Below are 18,340 nucleotides of genomic sequence, written 5' to 3'. Positions count from 1 at the left end.
AGACATTTATCTACTTGTGGCTGCAGTGCACATATCTGTACAACCGTTCTGGGAGTCTCTCCTTTCTCTGCTTGAAGTGCAAGAAGCCACTAATAAGAGCGTTCATTTTCCCTGCTGTATGGGGTTTTGTCATAATATGAACCAATTTCAGCCTGTTTTGCACAGGGCTTGAGCTTCTGGTGGAGGTCTGAGGAGATCCTAAACAATGAGCAGGGCACCCTCTTAGAGCCAATTAGCCTCATGCTGAAAGCACTGTGTGCTTGGGCAGTAGTAAGTATAGACACACAGGGAGCACTGGAGAGGCAGATATATTCCAGCAAGCCTTGGCAGCCATTGGCCGGTGTATACTGGAGTTTGTTGAACTATATGGGCTAGTTGTGTCTGGGGGTAAAACTCGTTTTTTTTGTAGGCTGCTTGTAGCTCTAGTGCTGCTTTTTAATTTGGGGGAGTGGAGTGTTTAATTGTTTTGGCTGTTTTTAAACTGTAGAATATGTGCTAATGTTCTCATAATCATCATGTAACAGATACACCTAGAGGCATCTCTAAAGATACATTGAACTCTAAATAAGATGCAGCTCCAGGGACCTTGCTTTACTTGTGTGCACATGCCCTTACATGTGAACGTCCCCTTTCCGCCTCTCTAGGCACAAGTGGTCACGATTATATTTTATGTGTAACTGACAAACTGCACAAAATAATGCAATCATAAATACAAAGCGTATTTTTCTGCAGTGTACAACTGTAAATTAGGCCCATTCTTAACATATGTTTACAATGTTTTAGCAAATTATTCATTTATTTAATCAATCATTCAATCAGTCTTGCTTACTTGGGAGAAATGACAAGAAAATGACAGGGTATACTACTGGGCACAGAAGGGGGACGGAGTATACTACTGGGCACAGAAGGGGGACGGAGTATACTACTGGGCACAGCAGGGGGACGGAGTATACTACTGGGCACAGCAGGGGGACGGAGTATACTACTGGGCACAGCAGGGGGACGGAGTATACTACTGGGCACAGCAGGGGGACGGAGTATACTACTGGGCACAGCAGGGGACGGAGTATACTACTGGGCACAGCAGGGGACGGAGTATACTACTGGGCACGGCAAGGGCAGCGGTGCGCTAACTGGACACATTATTTGAACTATTAAGTATATTTATTGGTATCTTGCTACTTTTATTTGGAACATCGTGTATATTTGTCACCAGAACCGGCTCTGTATTATATATTAATCATCAGATGTATATGTAATATTGGCCATTAGATGGGGCTCCACACTGTTTGCTGGACATCTACTTTAAGCACATGTATATTATTTTCCTGATGTAATCTTCATCCTTCGCTGCCTTTTGAGGCTGCTGAATGTAATTAGTATTTGTTTTCTTTGTTCCTCTGGCCTATTCATGTACACCATCATGCTTTGCATGGTGCAATATGTCCTTTTTATTTTTTTTTGGTAAGCTAAAGCATGGTACAGAATGTTAGCGGAAGAGAAAGGATCCTGGAGCGTGGATAGTAGTCAGTAGGTAAACAAATATATGAGAGAGGCATGGACAACCTTACAAATACACTTATGATTACATTTTCTCTCTTTGGCAAAGGGGATGTAATTTGTGGTTTTTACAGTGGTCAGACTAAATAATTTTAAAAGGGATGTGTACAGCCTCTTTAATATACTTCAGTCAAAATTAACTTATTTCATTTGCTCTGTTCTATTGAGGTTTACTGTGACTACCACGGGCATTCTCGCAAAAAAAATGTATTCATGTACGGCTGCAGTATTAAGGAGACCGTGTGGCACACAAATGCCAGTGCTGCTTCGTGTGACATAGCAGAAGATAGTGGATACAGGGTGAGTACAAACAAGTGCCAACATGCACCTGATACAGATTGATCTAGCATCGGGAACGTGGTCTCATTAGCTAAAGGTTAGTTTTAGTCCCATCCACCTTGGTCTCATACAGACATCTTTAAGATAAAAAAAAGAATGCAGTATACACTGTCACCTGTGTGCTACTATATGGGATATGCACAACTATAATATGGCCATATAGGTATGGTATGCAGTAAATTAATTAAAGTAAATACCTCAGAAGACATGAGATGGCTCTGTTCAGTATTCGAACCCTTTCCGAACAATAAATTATGGGAATAATGTACCCTCACAATAAATGCCAATGCTCACTCTTTGTGTGTCCTATAATAAAATTTATACATTTTAATGGGGTTTTGTGTGTTGAAAACAATATTGGTGGTAAGTAAAGGTGACATTATAAAAGAGTGTATAAAGTTATTAGCCGCCAAAGAGTTTGTGATATTTGGGGGTTGCAAGATAACGTCTAATATCCTTTTTATTTTATATTCCTTATAATATTTTAATTTGGGAGTAAACACGTTGTTTATATAAGATGATCCTCATATTTACCTCTGTATTTCCTCCACTGAAAGTTATACATCTCATCATGGAACAATTAGCAACATTATTCATACAGCATAAGTGATGCACACCTACTCTCCAAATTTGGTGAAATTCATTACCTAGTATTAAATTCTAGACTGATCTACTTAAAATTATGCTTATAGGCACACATGTTGAGTATTGTTATAACTCTTTCAGATATTATTTTCCATTGTTTTGTCCAGGTAAATGGTGGTATTTTTTTAAAGATAGTCTGGTGATTTGTTTGATCCCATGCAGTGCACTACAAGAATCCACTTCTGTAGAAGGTGCCACAATATCACGTGTTCCTCAAATGGCAAATGCATCCGTATCAATACCTCCTTACTCAAGGGTAGCCTGCATAAACTAACTGTGCACAGAAATATTTCCTGTAGGAACCATTTAATAGTTTGGAATGACTAGTTAGAACTTTGGCTGTATATTGCCTTTCAAATGTGCACGTTTGAGATGATGATGAGGTACAACTGGGAAGCCCTGATGTAAAATGTTATAGTAATTAGTTGATACTGCCATCTTGTGGCAGTTTTACAAATATACAGTCATGGCCAAAAGTTTTGAGAATGACACGCACATTATTTTTCACAAAGTCTGCTACCTCAGTTTTTATGATGGCAATGTGCATATACTCCAGAATGTCATGAAGAATGATCAAATGAACTACAATTAATTTCAAAGTCCCTCTTTGCCATGACAAAGAACTTTATTTCAAAAACAATATTCACACTGCATTTCAGCCCTGCCACAAAATGACCAGCTGACATCAGCTCAGTGATTCTCTCATTAACACAGGTGAGAGTGTTGACGAGGACAAGGCTGGAGATCACTCTGTCATGCTGATTGAGTTAGAATAACAGCCTGGAAGCTTTAAAAGGAGGGTGGAGCTTGAAATCCTTGTTCTGCCTCCGTTAACCATGGTTATCTGCAAAGAAGCACGTGCAGTCATCATTGGTTTGCAGAAAAAGGGCTTCACGGGCAAGGATATTGCTGCTAGTAAGATTGCACCTATTATTATTATTATTATTATTAATAATTTTTATTTATAGGGCGCCACTAGGTGTCCGTAGCGCCGTACAGGGACAAACGAAATTACAATACGAGGTGAGACAGCACAGTACAGTAAACAATAATCACAGTAACTCAGTGAGCTCAAAGCACAGCTAGAGGGGCGGAGGAGGGGAGAGGGGAAGGTCCGCCAACGACGGAGTCCAAGAGGGAAGGCACGGATGACAGGGAGACCCCAAGGGGAGAGGAGGGAGCGAGAGGGGACGTGGGAAAATCAACCATTTATCGGATCATCAAGAACTTCAAGGAGAGAGGTTCAATAGTTGTAAAGAAAGCTTCAGGGCATCCAAGAACGTCCAGCAAGCACCCGGACCATCACCTTAAGTTGATTCAGCTGCGGGATCGGGGCACCATCAATGCAGAGCTTGCTCAGGAATGGCAGCAGGCAGGTCTGAGTTCATCTGTACGCACAATGAGGCGAAGACTTTGCGAGGCTGACCTGGTGTCAAGATGGTCAGCAAAGAAGCCATTTCTCTCCAGGAAAAACATCAGGGACAGACTGATATTCTGCAAAAGGTACAGAGATTGGGCTGCTGAGGACTGAGGCAAAGCATTTGTAAGGACTGTGGTTATAGGTGAGCTTTTAGAACCAGACTAACAGAGGTCTTCACCTTTAGCAGCTGCCTTTCCCGTAGAACTATACTTTTTCGGAGGTACACAAATGCCCCCAGGTCTTAAGCTCAAGGTAGTAAAAGCTTATGTAAATAACCACGGCGCAGGAAGTAAGCGTAATGCTGGAGGCAGATGTCAGGGAAAGGCTAGGGTCGTGGGAAACTTGCAAGCAGCATAACCAAGGGACAGGCAAAAGGTCTGGGCAGGCAGCGTATAAGAATAATCCGAAAACAGGCAGAAGTCAAGGCGTACAGAAGTTCAAGCAAGATCCAGAAAACAGGCCGTGGTCACAACAGGGAATCGGGTCACAGATAACTAATATCATCAGGAGCAAAAAGTAGGTCAACACACGTGCAGCACACAGGAAAATATAACTGGCAGGGAGGCTAAGCCCTCCCTGCCTTAAATACTTTGATGGGCCAATCAGACAGGAGGAGGCACTGGGCTGACAATCAGCCTCAGGAGGCTGCTAATTAATTACTAGTTTAGAACTGGCATAGGGAATAACATAACCCAGGAACATGTATAAATATAAATGAACCAATTTAATTCATAATAGAGCTCCCCTGGAGTTGTAGAATGTCCCTACACACACCTAAATCTGCCACAAAGATAGCCCCAAACAAAAGGCCACACGTATAAAATATAAAAATAATAACTGTATTATAGTAACTTATGCATGCACCCGGCTGTTAAATCATGCCGGGACGCGCGCTATTGACAGAGGGCTTCCCAGTCGTTGTCCTGGCAATGGTTGGAACGGAAGAGGAAATAATGTCTCGTCATCATGGTGACGGCCGCCTCCTTAGTGACGGCCGGGACGTAGCTGCAGAGAGGGCAGGGAGTTACGGCAGCTCGTGGCAGTAATTTTCTCTGATGAATCCCCTTTCAGATTATTTGGGGCATTTGGAAAAACGCTTGTCCGGAGAAAGAATGGTGAGCGCTACCATCAGTCCCGTGTCATGTCAACAGTAAAGTATCCTGAGACCATTCATGTGTGGGGTTGCTTCTCAGCCAAGGGAGTGGGCTCACTCAGAATTTTGCCTAAGAACACAGCCATGAATAAAGAATGGTACCAAAACATCCTCCAAGAGAAACTTCTCCCAACCATCCAAGAACACTTTGGTGATGAACAATGCCTTTTCCAGCATGATGGAGCACCTTGCCATAAGGCAAAAGTGATAACTAAATGACTCGGGGATCAAAAAAATCGTAATTTTGGGTTCATGGCCAGGAAACTCCCCAGACCTTAATCCCATTAAGAACTTGTGGTCAATCCTCATGAGGCAGCTGGACAAACAAAAACCCACAAATTCTAACAAACTCCAAACTTTGAATAGCCAAGAATGGGCGGCCATCAGTCAGTATGTGGCCTAGAAATTGATTGACAGCATGCCAGGGCGAATTGCAGAGGTCTTCAAAAAGAAGGGTCAACACTGCAAATATTGACTCTGCATAAACTTAATGTAATTGTCAATAAAAGCCTTTGACAGTTAATAAATACTTGTAATTTTACCTCAGTATAACCATAGCAACATCTGACAAAAGGTCTAAAAACACTGAAGCAGCAAACTTTGTGAAATCCAATATTTGTCATTCTCAAAGCTTTTGGCCATGACTGTACATGGTCTTTTTTACAGTTCATGTATGTACTGTTATTAACTAAATTTGTATTGACACATTTGTCTTTGCATTGATGAAGTGATCAGATGAAGCTTTGGGATACACTTCTATAGTTTACATTTGACTTGACATCTGCAGCAAATTATTCTCAATAAAAACATTATTGTCATAATGCAGATTTTAAATTTTTTGTCTGTTTCTTTTCATGCCCAGACTCTACCTAAAGTTCTGAGCCAGATTGCTCCAGCATTTTCCATGAGCAGTTGTAGTTTTGTGGTTGAAAAATCCAAGGAATCGACTGCCCGTGTGGTGGTGTGGAGAGAGCTGGGTGTCCAGAGGAGTTACACAATGGAAAGCACACTATGCGGCTGTGATACTGGGAAGTACAAGGTATGGTATTTCTCTATGACAACAATCACGATGAATGGTAACACAACAATAATAACAATGTGGGAGTTACTTCCATACTCTTAGATTACCAGTATGAAAAGTGTAGACTGATGACATTTCAGTCACTTTAGGGCTGGAGCCTTGCAGGGATTTTAGAGAATGTATGTACAACGTAAGTAGCTGTGATGTTGGCTATCAAGCCCACAGTATGAGGTACACCTGCATCTCCATACCCACAGTACAGTTACCAGGCCCATGGTATACTGTTGCCATAGTATCCTCTTTTCTCTTTCATCCAGTCTGGGGGACACTGCTTACCATGGGGTTGTGTAGGGGAGCACGGGAGTTGGCACCTAGCTAGTTAATCTTTAGCACTGCTGACAGACCCCTCCCCTCCCCTCTACAAACCCCCGCCTCTTCCTCTTCCTCCTCAGTTTTTTCTAGGTGCCCATAGGAGTTGGGCATGTTTTAGTACTGCTAGTGTTTTTTTCATTTAACTTTATTTTATTTAATCCCTTTTTGACATAGGAAGTTCTTCTTTGGTGGCAGACCTAGGAGTGTGTTCTATTATAGAGAGCACACTCCCAGAACAGCAGCGCAGGCACTGCTCTGTCAGGTGAGAGCAAGAGGCTCTCCGGACCGCTGTCACTCTTGGGGCCTCCTCGATAACCGGCACTCCATGCCCGCAGTGAAGAAACAAAATGCCAGCGGCCATCTTGGATTCCGCGGAGGGGAAGAAAACAGAAGGGGGCCATACCAAGATCCCCCCTCATACATAGGAGGGGGCATCGGGGTGCAAACCGCTGCGGAGACCTCAATTGAGGTCTCCACAACTCTGCCGTACACCATCTGTTTTTTTTTCCTAAAAAAAAAGACAGCATTATCAGAGGGGGGGGGGGGGGAGGGGAGCTAATACATAGAGCTCCCCTGCTCTCCAGGAAATATTGAACTAGCCCAGCCTTCTGGCGCCAAAGAAAAGCCCGGGAAAGGACACAGATCAGAGGGAACAGGCATCAGTCACTACTGTTGGACTTCTCCCCTGTTTGGCCTGTGGCTAAGTATCTGATTTATTTAAACACATATTACTGTATTTGCTGACTGCAAAGTGGGCTAGTAGGGGTTATGTTGTAGTTCTCCTACTTGCCAATATGTTATTTTGTTGTTTAACAAATTACAAGTACAACTTTTATGTCAGATTAGTTGATTACTTGTTTTTGGTTTTTTTTCCTCTGTCTCTCTCTCAGCTAAATTAACGATTTAAGGCTGTGTGTTTGGTGTGCCTTCCTTTATAAAATGACAGATAAAGGAAAGAGCCCTAAAGTAAAGTATTTCACATGTTCAAAATGTAATGCAAAATTACCTAGTGGGCAGAAGGACCCGTTGGCACTATGTTCTGTTTGCAATGCAGGGGGTCCCCCTACGCAATCCCAGCTTGTTACAGCCCCACTGACGGAGGAACCGGCATGGGTGGCCTCCCTGACACAGTCGGTTTCCTCTTTAGCACTGATGGTGTCACAGTCCAATCAGTTGATGTCTACTGTGGCAGCCGCGGTGGCTAATAGTGCTAGTACGCCTTTGAGCCTCCCTGCTGCCACAGGTTCTATTGAAGCGTCTATGCCCGGACCTTCCTTATTGCTTACAGACCAGGCCCCTGTTCCCACAGAACCGGCATGGTCCGCAGCATTTATAAAGGGTTTGGATAAACTAAACCAGTTACTTGAATCCCCAAACATCCCGCCTAGCTCCACTAATACCCTTATGGTCCTTTCAGACCCGGAGGGGGTTTCAGAGGAGGAGGGGGAAGTATATTCTGATCCTGACCAGGTGCAACCTTTAGAACAGGAAGAAGACCCTAAAAGCCATTTTATTAATGATTTGGTTTTAGCGGTGAGAGAGGCATTGGATCTCCCAGAACCGGAGGATCCTACTCCTAGAGACAGAAGTCTCTTTAAGAAGGCCAAAAGGAAGGCTATCCGTTTTCCCTCTTCTGTAGAACTCAGAGATATTGCAGAGGGAGCCTGGAAACAACCTGATAAAAGGTTCTCTGTTCCCAGAAAGTTCCCTTCCCTGTGTCCATTACAGGAGGAAGACGTGGCCCGCTGGGAGAGTATTCCTAAGGTAGATATTCCAGTAACCCCCGTTTGACACACTTTACTACCAGTCCCAGGTTCAGCAACTCTGCAGGATGTCAATGATCGCAGGGTGGAATCCCAGCTAAAATCTATATTTGTAGCTGCGGGTTCTTCCTTTAGACCCACATTTGCTTCAGCTTGGGTTGCTAGAGCCATGGAAACATCATCATCATCATCATCATCATCATTTATTTATATAGCGCCACTAATTCCGCAGCGCTGTACAGAGAACTCATTCACATCAGTCCCTGCCCCATTGGAGCTTACAGTCTAAATTCCCTACTATAGACACACACTCACACACAGACAGACAGAGACTAGGGTCAATTTTTTTTTCATTACAGCCAATTAACCTACCAGTATGTTTTTGGAGTGTGGGAGGAAACCGGAGCACCCGGAGGAAACCCACGCAAACACAGGGAGAACATACAAACTCCACACAGATAAGGCCATGATTGGGGATTGAACTCATGACCCCAGTGCTGTGAGGCAGACATGCTAACCACTAGGCCACTGTGCTGCCCACTAACATGGGCAGACCAACTGGCAGACGCCTTACAGGACTCGGATTTACTTCCCCTGGCTTTGCATCTGAAAGAGGCATCGGGGTACCTTTATGAGGCGGCTCAGAACACAGTGTCTGTGTCCTCCTCTATTCAGGCTGCATCCATTTCAGCAAGAAGAACGTTATGGCTGAAATCCTGGGAAGGAGACTCTGAATCAAAAAAGTCCGTTGAATCCATTCCTTTTTCAGCAGCAGGTCTGTTCGGGCCGGAATTGGATACTATGATTTCTCAGGCAACAGGGGGCAAAAGCACTTCTTTGCCGGTTTTCTCAGGTTGGGGCAGGACTCCTCGGGTCAGCTCCTTTCGTCAGCCCTTTAGAGGGAACTCCTGGTCTAGAGGACAGTCATTTAGAGGTAGACAACCAAATGCTCGAGGCTCCTCTGTCAGGGGTAGATCCTCGTTTGCGGCTAGGCGCCAGGCCTCTAGGACACAGGAGAAGCCTGCTTCCTGACGACCACTCTACTCTGCCAGAGGTGGCGCCGGGGGGGGGGGGGGACATCTGTCTATGTTCGGGAACAGTAGGCAGCATCATCCCAAGGCACTTGGATTCGGGGTATTATAGCAAGGGGGCTACATGATAGACCTGCTGGGTCCGGTACCATATTGTTTCTTTGTAACACCGCTACCCCGAGAGCGATCAAGAAGTCAGGCAATACAGGTTTGTGTCGCCTCTCTTCTTTCACAAAGAGTCATCTGCAGCCTAAGATTCACAGTGGGGTCCTCCCATTACCAGAGAGGTTGCGGGGCGGTAATCTTGCACCTTCGGCTCCAGGGACCTTGGTCGGTTCAGGAATCAGCCTTACCAATAAATGGGTTAGAGTTGTATGCAATGCTTTTAGCCCTCCTTTAGAGCCACCCTGTCAGAATTCAGTCCGACAATGCCACGGCTGTGGCATATGTCAACAGGCAGGGAGGAACCAGGAGTGCAGCCGCAATGAAAATTGCAGCTCAGATTTTTTGTTGGACAGAACAGTATGTCGGCAGTATTCATTCCAAGAATAAGGAATTGGGAGGCCGACTACCTAAGTTGAAATCAAATGAGGCCGGGGCAGTGGTCACTCCATCCGGAAGTATTTCAGTCTCTAGTTCAGAGGTGGGGTCTTCCGGATATAGATCTCAGGGCCTCCAGACACAACAAGAAGGTTTACAGGTTTTGCGCAAGGGCAAGAGATCCCTTAGCGGTGGCAGTGGACGTAATGACGATGTCATGGGAGCTCAGGTTGGGGTACCTGTTTCCTCTGATTCCCATGCTTCCTCGCGTGCTCAGACGAGTAAGGCAAGGGGGTCTTTCGATAATACTAATAGCTCCCTCATGGCCACGCCGTGTGTGGTACGCAGACATAATCTCTATGGCGATAGGATAGGGATTTCGTCTTCCGTCACGAAACGACCTCCTTCTTCAAGGTCCCTTCCGTCACCAGAATTTACCTCAGCTCAGTTTAACGGCCAGCCAGCCTCTGGAGGGCTAGGGGTTTTTCCTCCAGTGTAGTTAACACTATGATGCAAGCTCGAAAACCAGTTTTCGGCTCGCATCTATCAGCGGATTTGGAGAGCCTATCAGCGGCGCACGGAGGATTGTCGGGGGGGGGGTATTGTATACAGCTCCATTTCGCCAGCGCTGTCCTATACAGCAGCCACGGCGCTGTCTAAGAAGCGTCTGCAGCGGTGCTGTATACAATACAGCACCGCCGCGGACGCTTCTTTGACAGCGCTGCGGCTGCTGTATAGGACAGTGGCCACTTAGTTAGCGCAAGAGGGGGTTTCTAGAGACTCCGAAACCCCCCCTGCGTGCGCCACTGCCTATATCAGATGGTGTGAAAATAGTTTATATCACACGTCTTCCTTCCGTCTCCCTCGCTTATTGGCTTTTTCATCGGCAATTAGCGGATTTGCCAGATATCAAGACTTTTCTTCAGGGAGTCTTACGTATTCAACCTCCCTATGTTCCACCCACAGCACCATGGGATCTTAACCTGGTACTGGACATGCTTAAAGGGCCTCCCTTTGAACCTTTACCTGAAGCAGATTTTAGGTGTTTGACCTGGAAGGTTGTTTTTCTTTTGGCAATTGCATCGGCACGGAGGGTATCGGAATTGGGAGCTCTGTCTTGCCGGGAACCATATCTGTTTTTTCATGAGGACAGAGCGGTTTTGAGAACACTCCCCTCTTTTGTTCCAAAAGTGGTGTCCTCCTTCCATTTGAACCAGGGAATTGTAGTTCCAGTTTTTCATCTACTTCTCACTCTGATCGGCAGTCTATGAAAAAGTTAGATGTGGTCAGGGCTCTCCGTATTTATGTCAAAAGAACATCTCAAATTAGATGAACCGATTCTCTGTTTGTCCTATATGATTCTAACAAAAGAGGCTAGCCAGCCTCTAAACAGTCCATTGCAAGATGGATTACGACAACTATTAGGCAGGCTTACATGACAGCTAACTTGCCTGTGCCGGAGAGACTTACGGCCCATTCCACCAGATTGGTAGGGGCGTCATGGGCAGCAAGAAATGGGGCTTCTACTGACCAGCTTTGCAGGGCAGCCACCTGGTCTTCTGTCCACACATTTACTAAATTCTATCAATTTAATGTATTCGCATCCGCAGATGCAGATTTCGCTCGTAGTGCTCTACGAGCAAGGTTTTCAGAGCAGTCCCACCCTTAGGGGACTGCTTTAGAACGTCCCCATGGTAAGCAGTGTCCCCCAGACTGGATGAAAGAGAAAAGAGGATTTATATACTTACGTTAAATCCGTTTCTCTGATTCCGTCTGGGGGACACTGCGATCCCTCCCTTCTGCCTTTCCTCTGTATGCTCTTGGTTGATTGACCTATCTCCTTGGGGCTTTTTGAATTAACTGAAGAGGAATAGGTGGGGGTTTGTAGAGGGGAGGGGAGGGGTCTGTCAGCAGTGCTAAAGATTAACTAGCTAGGTGCCAATTCCCGTGCTCCCCTACACAACCCCATGGTAAGCAGTGTCCCCCAGACGGAATCAGAGAAACGGATTTAACGTAAGTATATAAATCGTCTTATAAACAACAGCACAATGGCAGAGGGACCATATTTGCACAATCCTAAGAATCACTGCACACAGGACTCATAAAACATACACATATAACACCTACCTCGCCTACAGCCATTTCTTGTACAGTGACTTTATTTTCCAGAGTCATAGGGTCTTTATCATTTCTTCCATCATGGTTTTTATTGACTACACAACTGTATCTTCTCGCGCCTCTTCTGCCCCCTTTTATATTTGACACTCATTGATTCTTTATATCTCATACGCAGCTGTCCCCTTGTCCCTGCTTGTCTTCCCTGCCTGCTATATGATCTTTGTCTGCACCACGTTTCTCAGTTGTGCTCCTCCTTGCCCCCCTATTACAGTGTATACAGGTTTGCAATTTATCTCTAGATTATTAATACCATCTTGCTATAACAAGGCAGTTACCTACAGTACCTAAAGGTGTGTATCATTCCTTCTTTGATTAACCCGCTTACTTGGCTCAAAACTGCAGATAGTTTCTTCCCATTCTCTTCTCACTATAGATCATAATCATCAACATTTATTTATACAGCGCCAGCAGATTCCGTAGCGCTTTACAAAATATATGAGATAATTTCTGAGTTTTTTTTATAATTTATTGATAATTATAGATAATTAATGACAATTTTTCCATAGGGCGTGTGGACTATTTCCTATTTTCCCATGTCCCAGTCATGTTCCCATATGTAACATAAATAATTAAATCATTTTATTGGATAAAAAGAACGGGAAAGCCCATATTTGTTACATACCCTAGTGTATGCAACAAGTAACACACTTATATTATAAACAATAAAGCCTTCAGTATTTTTATTATTATTATTATTAATTTTTATTTATAGGGCGCCACTAGGTGTCCGTAGCGCCGTACAGGGACAAACGAAATTACAATACGAGGTGAGACAGCACAGTACAGTACAGTAAACAATAAGCACAGTAACTCGGTGAGCTCAAAGCACAGCTAGAAAGGGCGGGGGAGGGGAGAGTGGAAGGTCCGCCAACGACGGATTCCAAGAGGGAAGATACGGATGACAGGGAGACCCCCAAGGGGAGAGGAGGGAGCGAGAGGGGACGGGGGGGAAGAGGGTCCTCAAGGAGGAGGGCTAAGTAGCTGGAGAGCAGAGTTAACAGTGGTGAAGACAGGAGGAGAGAATACCCTGCTCAAAGGAGCGTACAATCTAAGGGGTGGGGTAGACAGACGGAGAGACATGGGGGAGGAATGGAGGATAAGGATAAGGGAAGGGGAAAGAGGGGAAGAGGCAGAAGATAAGGTAGGTAGTTAAGTGGGAGACTGGAAGGCTTTAAGAAAAAGGTGGGTTTTTAAAGCCCGTTTGAAACTGGACAGATTAGGGGAAGTTCTGATGGAGGGAGGGAGCTTGTTCCAGTGGAGGGAGGCAGCGCGGGCAATGTCTTGGATACGCGCGTGGGAGGTGGTGATCAGGGGGGAAGAGAGGCGACGGTCATTGGCAGAACGGAGAGGGCGGGATGGAGCATGAATAGAGAGGAGGGTGGAGATGTAGGGTGCAGTGGAGTTGGTGAGGGCCTTGTATGTAAGTGTGAGGAGCTTGAACAGGATTCTGTAGGGGAAGGGGAGCCAGTGAAGGGCTTGGTAGAGGGTGGAGAAAGGAAGATGAGCCTAGCGGCTGCATTAAGTACAGATTGAAGGGGAGCGAGATGGGAGTGGGGGAGGCCAGTGAGGAGGAGGAGGAGTAGTAGTCCAAGCGGGAGATGATCAGAGAGTGGATAAGACATTTGGTGGCATCTTGGGAGAGGAAGGGCCGGATGCGAGCGATGTTACGCAGCTGGAAGCGGCAGGATTTAGCAAGAGAGAGAATGTGGGGGCCAAAGGAGAGAGAGGAGTCGAGGATGACACAGAGGCAGCGAAGTTGGGGGACAGGGGAGATAGAGGTGTTGTCGACAGTGATAGAGAGGTCAGAAGGGGGCGAGGCGTGAGAGGGAGGAAAGACTATGAGTTCAGTTTTGGCGAGGTTAAGTTTGAGGAATCGAGAGGACATCCAGGAGGAGATGGCAGAGAGGCAGGCGGACACCCTAGAGAGGAGGGAGGGAGAGAGATCAGGAGAGGAGAGGTAAAGTTGAGTGTCGTCAGTAGCCAAATGTGTTAACATTTATACTGATATGCAGGGCAGTTAAGTTGTATATATGATATTGACATGTTGCTTAAAAAATAATAGGGTTCACAACATATAAATGATTATTTGATGCTTTCCTGAATCAGCCCGTTTTTGTCGCTTCGGCCTGTAATTATGAGAATTACTTCTAATTCTCAGCTAGTAGTTATTATAAAGTCTCGATTACCTGCCTTACAATTGGTTAGCATTCACTGAAATCATGCAGCTTTTGGGAGTATTGTATTGAATCGAGTCCTGTCAAATTTAGTAGACAATGGTAATACTCCTTTGTTTACTTTTGGCTTTAATAGTTGATTTTACCATAGCACTTCATGAAACAGACACCTAATTGTGATCATTTTTTTTGTTGAAAATCCATGTTTTATTGAAGAGTTGCATTTTCTGCATAATACACAGATGTAATTAAATGGGAGGTTCTCTTCACGCCTTGAGTTTCTATGTCCCCATTTGGTGTTCTCAGAACACCATCTACCTGCAGTCTCTATTTTTCTAATAAGCCTCCTTTCCCTTCTGTACCATTGGTAGAACCGCGAGGGTCACATTCCCTGTTGGTGCCTGGAATGGTCACTTCTCCATGGTGGGCAGCCGAGAGAATTTGAAAAGCAAACTGCAGACATTTCATGGTTGGTGATGGAGCAGGTTGGGCATCTGCCGTGGTTTTGTTAAGTGAGCTTTATCAAGTGGCGGCAGTTTTTCTTATTAAGACATCTGGATGTAAAGTCAGGTAGATGAGACCTGTACAGTTGCAGGCAGGGGTAACTACGTCCCTATGCTGGGCAGCTCTGAGCTCTGAAGTTCACCCCTCTCCTCCCCGTCCTCAATTAAATATATTCCCTCTTCCCCATGAGGGATCCAACGAAGCCGGAGAAGGAAATACTTTTATGCTGGCATTTGGCCTCTTCATTATTTTTTTTAATAGACCCCTTAGTGTCATGTCAAATAAAGTGGTAAGTTGAACCAACAAAATAATACTATTATTCCATTTTACATATGACATGAGAACAATTTGATTTGTCTGTGTTTCTTTGTACTTAAACTGTTAGTTCATTGTGAAGTTATTTTTTTTCTCCTGAGAATAAAAGGAAAAAGTAATTGTTTCCTTTGATCTTGTGTGAAGGTGTCGTCTCCGACTTTAGCTAGAATAAATTTCCACTATTGTTTCCACTATGTAGTACTGTAAATTTCCACTAGGGGGCCCAGTCTTCATTTTATTACCTACTTTCATAAGGATGCAGATGCTTAGGGTATATTAAAGGCTTTATCAAGTCTTGAACATAAAGGTTTTTTGTTTGTGTATATACTTTGACACGTATTTTAAATGGCAGTTTAACTCGTACAGACCACATTTTGTACCACAGCTCAAATTAACTCATTTGAATTACATTTTAATTTTTGTAAATGGTTATTTTGCCTTGCTTGTGTAAGCACAGCGTTTGGCTTTGACTTTTTGCTAGTTGACATGGTAACATTGTGTGTGGGTGCTTGATAAATTAAGCAGAACCTACAAAAGAAGGGAATGAGCATTGCTGGTTCTGTAGCATAATTGGCAATGAACCCTAATTTTCAGAGACAGTCCCAGGTTCTCAAGATTTGTCCCTAGATTTTTTTTTTTTGTTACCGAAAAAGTCCTTATTTTTCAAAACTTGAGACCTGTATAGTATAATTTTGCTTACTTTCAATATATAATGCAATTCTTATTATCTATTTATTCTTGGGGTTGTGTAAGTTAATATTTAATAAGATGGAGTAAAATTAATGATATTAAACCCAAGTTCAGGAAACATTTCATGAAAGGTATAGTGCACCCTGGTCCATCTAAACCCACGTATGCCAAACTTGCTCCTTTTGTGGCCAAGTCATGTTGTCTTTAATATAGCGGCCGAGCAACAGTGTAAGAATAGCATTATCTCATGCAGTGCCAGGAATGTATTTCATTTTATTTTCACCTTTTTCCCCCCCTCCTTTTGCCGAAAGTGGGATTTCTGAGATGGTGTGGGAAAGTGCCTTGGCGTGGCGGATGGCTTAAACATACATTTGCAAATGTGTGCAACAAAGACTTTTGCATTTTTATCTACAGTAGAAATGGCAGATCTGTTGCTGGCTATAGCAGTGTGCTGGGGGAAAAAATGTTGTGTGTATGTTCCTTGCAGGATAACCCCACCCTTTCAAGCACCTGTTATGGCCTATAAATTGATTTGAGCAGCTTCCACTTTTGTATTTGTAATGGTGTGGGAAAGTGACATATATGGTGCTGATATAGACAGTACTTGTAAAGCATCAGCAGCCATTAGTGTCCAAATCATGTAGATTGACCTTTCAATATGCACTGCAAGCTTTTAATTGGCCATGAGCATTGACCAGTTAGAAGCCAGCAGCATAACCTGTGATGCCAATGACTGGAAATACTTAGCACTATTAGTGTAGAGACAACTGGCTTCATTAGGAAAAATAGGAGCTACCAGGTGTCAGCAACTATATATTAGAACTGACCACAGCTTACATGATTAGGCATTATTACTACTGCTGCTGCTAAAGCTATTGCTATTGAGTGTCACTACTACTTCTGCTGCTGAACCTATTGGGCATTACTACCATAGGCAGTGCAGCACATTTAATAAGGGTGTGAACCCAGGGAACCCTAGAGAGGGATACGCAACTTGCTGCCGGGTGGGCCTGTATAGTGCGGCCTGGGCTGGAGGGTGTCCCTAGTTTATATTGTGCCACACAGTAGTGCCCCTACTCACCTCTGGAGTCTCATAGAGACCTGGGGGTAAATGTATGAAGCTCCGGGTTCTTCAACACCCGCGAGTTCGGCGTCTTCAGCGCTTAAATTTAAAGCGGCGCTGCCTTGTAAAGGGAAACTTGCCTTTACAAGGCAGCGCCGCTTTAAATTTAAGCGCTGAAGACGCCGAACTCGCGGGTGTTCAAGAACCCGGAGCTTCATACACTTACCCTCTGAGCTCTTCAGTTTTACAATGCAGCTCTGTTTCAGCCATGTTGTATGTGTTGTGGCTGCTTGAGAGGAGCAGCCAATTCATGGCTGTTTTAAATGGCCCTCTTGTGTCCCCACCTTAATTTGGCTGTGCGCTACGGTGTGCCTAATGCACACTTACTATTGCTATTGGGCAATACTGCCATTAGTGACATTATTTAGCTACTAGTGGCATATTACGGAATATCACTGTTACTGCTGGACATGTTAACATATTACTAATGCTAGTAAAAGTGGCTTCTATGACAGGAACTACAGACACCCAGTCACTTGGCTGGTCCCCAGATTCCTGGCGATCTAGCAACACTATTATCTGTAAAACCTGCCCTAATATGAAGCAGGTTGCCCACCACCCATCTAGACAGCATTGCACATTACATGCAGAGATTCTCCTGCTCGGCAGCAAAGTGCCACTGGAAATTATTTGAAATGTCGAAAGTATTCTGTAGTGCATGTTAGTTTCTTTGTAATGCAGAACGGAAATTGATATCGCTATATGACCTCTCTCAAGCCTGAAGCCAGGATGTTGCTCATTTTCTTGACTCGTGCTGCCTTTCTGTGACATCTGCTTCCCTTTGTTGTGAAGCTAAAGATTGTGTTTATGCACAGCTAAAACTTTTGATTTGTAGATTTGCTTTTCCGGCTAAGAATGCTTCCTATCTTCATAGTTCCTTATATGCAGACTTGCATGTAATTATGTTATACATTGTATACCTCCGGACATTTAGGGTAGACTCTAGTTCTGGCTATTTAGTTTGCCAGGAGATTATTCAGTATGTTCCCAACCTATTTTACATGCTAAGAGAACATGCTATAATGACATTTTTTGATTTTACAGATGGACCCTATAACTTCATTATTATATGAAGTTTTATATTACTTTGTGATTTTGCAATGTTCAGCAATAGCGCTAGGGTTAGGTACAGAGTAAATATCAGTGAATGTAAAGGCAGGGGGTCCAGCATAGAATGCTCATTGACTAGAGACGTGTTAGGTTAAGAGCTTCCGATAATCCTAAAAGATTTGCATGTATTTTTAAAATAATTAAAACTATACACTTAGGGACTGATGTTGATTTATTTATTTTTTGCGTAAAATATGCAAATTTGTACTGCGCATGCCCACAACAAATGTGCAAGTCTACTTCTGTATGCAGATTTGGTTGCATCTGATACTTGCACCTCCTTGCATTTGGCAAGTGACAAGACGGAACGAGGGAGGAAAGAGGTGGTCAAACACAGTCCAAGTAACTGAGGCAGATCTGTGCGGAGATACTTATATACCTGTCAGTAGCCGCATCACTTGC

The 18,340-nt window shown here is 44.1% G+C and overlaps 1 protein-coding gene across 2 annotated transcripts in view; it reads left to right on the top strand.

The window, feature by feature from the left end:
- Positions 1-18,340, top strand: part of AGTPBP1 (ATP/GTP binding carboxypeptidase 1) — a 126,484-nt gene that overhangs the window by 84,404 nt on the left and 23,740 nt on the right. For both annotated transcript variants that reach the window (XM_075211063.1, XM_075211064.1), the window contains exons 23-24: positions 1,729-1,860; positions 5,980-6,156. In XM_075211063.1, the coding sequence (XP_075067164.1) occupies positions 1,729-1,860; positions 5,980-6,156 (309 nt within the window). The remainder of the gene's footprint in view (positions 1-1,728; positions 1,861-5,979; positions 6,157-18,340) is intronic.

This window comes from Mixophyes fleayi, chromosome 1 (genome assembly GCF_038048845.1).
Source record: "Mixophyes fleayi isolate aMixFle1 chromosome 1, aMixFle1.hap1, whole genome shotgun sequence".
In the NCBI taxonomy this organism is placed as follows: domain Eukaryota; kingdom Metazoa; phylum Chordata; class Amphibia; order Anura; family Limnodynastidae; genus Mixophyes; species Mixophyes fleayi.
This window is presented reverse-complemented; position numbering and strand designations above follow the sequence as displayed.